Genomic DNA, 2,925 nt, shown 5'->3' with positions numbered 1-2,925 from the left:
GTGCTTGATGGTAGGTGGCTTAAGGGTATTCCCCAACTTGCAACCTGTAAACACTAGTTAATGACCTTGTTACCCAGTTAAACTACCATCTCCCAGCCCATATTCAAGGATACTCTTATATACAAAAGGCAAGGTTTGTATTTCCATAGGAACAAATAAAACTGATAAGAAAATGGATATCTCATAAACCAAGTATGCTGCCTCAGTTAAATATTGTAATAATACCAAAATGGATTCAAAATACTTGCAGTTCTCTAAATAAAATTGTAAAAATTTATTCATACAGAAAGTAGTGACAGTGAAATTCAATGCAAAATGCAAGAAATTTGTACAGCCTACAACAAAACCTTCTTACTATATTATGAAATATAAAAGATCTATGTCATTCATCAACATTAAATACTATAAAATAACTAACATGAGCCATACAAAAAGGTTATTGAACATGATTCATACAGTATACGTATGTACTGCACAAATGAGAAAGAATATAAGGACAAAAGTTAATGTTCACATTTATGGGTGCCTTCAGTCTGTATAATGTATGTACAGGTACTGAAACATTAATGTAGATAACATTTATTTTCACTCTGCACGCATAATGTAATATTATTCAGTTATCTAAATCATCCACAGTTACTGCCCCTCTTTCTGTACCCAAAATCCATGGCCTTTCATCCCAAAACTTATCATTTATAATATCAACGTGAGCAGTAACAATTTCTGAAGCACTACCATTTTGGAGACTTGATAATGGAACCTGAACATCGAGTGTTTGGTTCCTTCTGTACATCACAGTTCCTTTCCTATAAATAGCATCTTCCTGATCATAATCACAATTAAACTCACTTAAAAGAATGTGCCTCTTGTCTTTGGAGAATGTGCCTGACAATCTCTTCTCTGCTTGCCTAGCCGTCAGGTTTCCTTTCTGAATTAAAGTCCAGAAACATAAGTTATACATGTTATTAATGTGACAATCAGCTTGACGCCAACTCAAACAATCACGCAGGCATGAATTATTCGGGTATAATATAGCACGAGCATCAAACGCAGGAGGATATAGAAGTTCAGTATCCTTGAAAAGATTAACCCATTGATGCACATAAGTAGCAGCAAACAGACTTACAATGCAAGACATGATCTTATTTCCATTAAGTGCCATCATCTTTGAATACCTGTCAATCACAAAAGTATATTCATCACTCTGACCATAAGACAATACAATATCAGAGTACTCCTTCATAACAGCTTGGGCAGCATAATTCATTATACTTATAGATCGAAGGTCATTGGGCTTTATAAAATTATGCTTTTCTGAGAATTTATGGAAACCTTTGCCATCTATTCTAACTACAATCCAAGTATGAGGTAACAATTTTGTTTTCTTTTCGAAGTCTTTCAAGTAATTGGTTTTTCCTGTGCTTTTTGTATCTTCACTCAGTGGAAAGACTTCTTCCCAAAATGAATCTTTCACAAAGTCCGTATTTAAAACAAGAATCTGGCTTTGATTACGATGCGTGACTGAACCATCAGGAGTCGTAACCTGAACAGGCACCAGACTTCGGACATAAGTAGAACCTTTTTTGTACACAGCTTCTTCCTTATTATAATTCATATTACATTTTGAAAACAGGAGTTCATTTTTCTCACCTTCACTTTTACCTTTCAAAACATCTGTAGCCTCCTCGACACTGAACCCTGAAACCTTAACCAATGACCACAGTACAGTTTCATACAGATTTCTATAATGACACATGAGCTGATGATGTGTCATGTAATCTCTTAACCCCTGATCACTGGAAATAAATAAACAGTTCCCTCAACTACTGGCACGAAACTCAGAGATGTTGATTCAAAATATTTGGGCCACAGGTCAACAAATGAAGCTGAAGTAAGACTGCATAAGTTGGTCAACAGTTTGGCTTTTCTTCTCCTGTAGAGGGTTGTGCTTTTGGGAAAAACAAAATTCCATTCATCTGCAAAGCTATAGCAAAGTTGCAGCTCCTTAAACTCTTCCATGACACACTTGGTGGAGCTTTCCATCAACTGAATGAGACGTTTGTCATTGGGATGCTCTAGGTCGAAAGCTTCTACAAACTTCTGCATATTACAACATTTCAAAGCTATTACTATCCAGTGTCCTGGATCTAATTTGTCTTCAGTCTCAAAAGACTTCACATACTCAAATTTACTTTTGGCCATCTTAAAGGATGTTTGAAACAGCCTCTGACATAAAGACGGTTTTATTAGTGAAGCGATCAGCCTTTTGTCCACTTGAAATATTCTTTTATATGAAAAACTCAACATGGACCTGTAAGAAGAAAACATAAATTACTAAGACATTTAATAAGCCAAATAACAAGAACAAGAGCATACCAACTGACCAATAAAGTACACCATTTCTCTCAATTAAGTGATTGAAAAGCACTCCACCTATCTTTTCATGCATCCAAGAACATGAATCTCAAAGGTTAAGAGTTCAGAGGAACTTCAACTAAGAGGTTCCTATCATACAGCAATTATGCAAGGTCCTTCTTCACTTCTTGACTCAAGTGTACAAGGTGAGAGGGTGTGTGCATGTACATACATGTGTGTGAGTGTGTTTGTGTTTACCAGTATTGCAATAGATAAGTCCTGACACAAAGTACATGAAATTCTGGAACCTCAATGCAAATTATATTATGCAATTTATCATACCACTTCATTACATGCATTGTTATGGCTTCTTATATTATATTTTATCATTCAAAAATTTATTTAACATTTCTTCAGACACCAGCAAAAAGTCCCTTATACAAATCAGTCCTGACTATTTGGTCCCCCATGAAAAAAAATCCTGGCTAGGCATTTGGTCAAGGTAGGTTGCAGCACCTACTGTAAGTTAGGTTAGGATGTATCCTTGACCATTGCTGATTCCTATAATAT

The 2,925-nt window shown here is 35.6% G+C and overlaps 1 protein-coding gene across 1 annotated transcript; it reads right to left on the bottom strand.

The window, feature by feature from the left end:
* Positions 1–259: 259 nt before the first annotated feature.
* Positions 260–2,313, bottom strand: LOC135222951 (probable tRNA(His) guanylyltransferase; the record flags this gene model as incomplete). Its single annotated transcript, XM_064261402.1, is given in 2 exon segments — positions 260–1,797; positions 1,800–2,313. Coding segments are annotated over 2 exon segments (1,692 nt in total). The 3' UTR covers positions 260–613.
* Positions 2,314–2,925: the final 612 nt, after the last annotated feature.

The sequence above is a fragment of the Macrobrachium nipponense genome, chromosome 8 (genome assembly GCF_015104395.2).
Source record: "Macrobrachium nipponense isolate FS-2020 chromosome 8, ASM1510439v2, whole genome shotgun sequence".
Classification (NCBI taxonomy): Eukaryota; Metazoa; Arthropoda; class Malacostraca; order Decapoda; family Palaemonidae; genus Macrobrachium; species Macrobrachium nipponense.
This window is presented reverse-complemented; position numbering and strand designations above follow the sequence as displayed.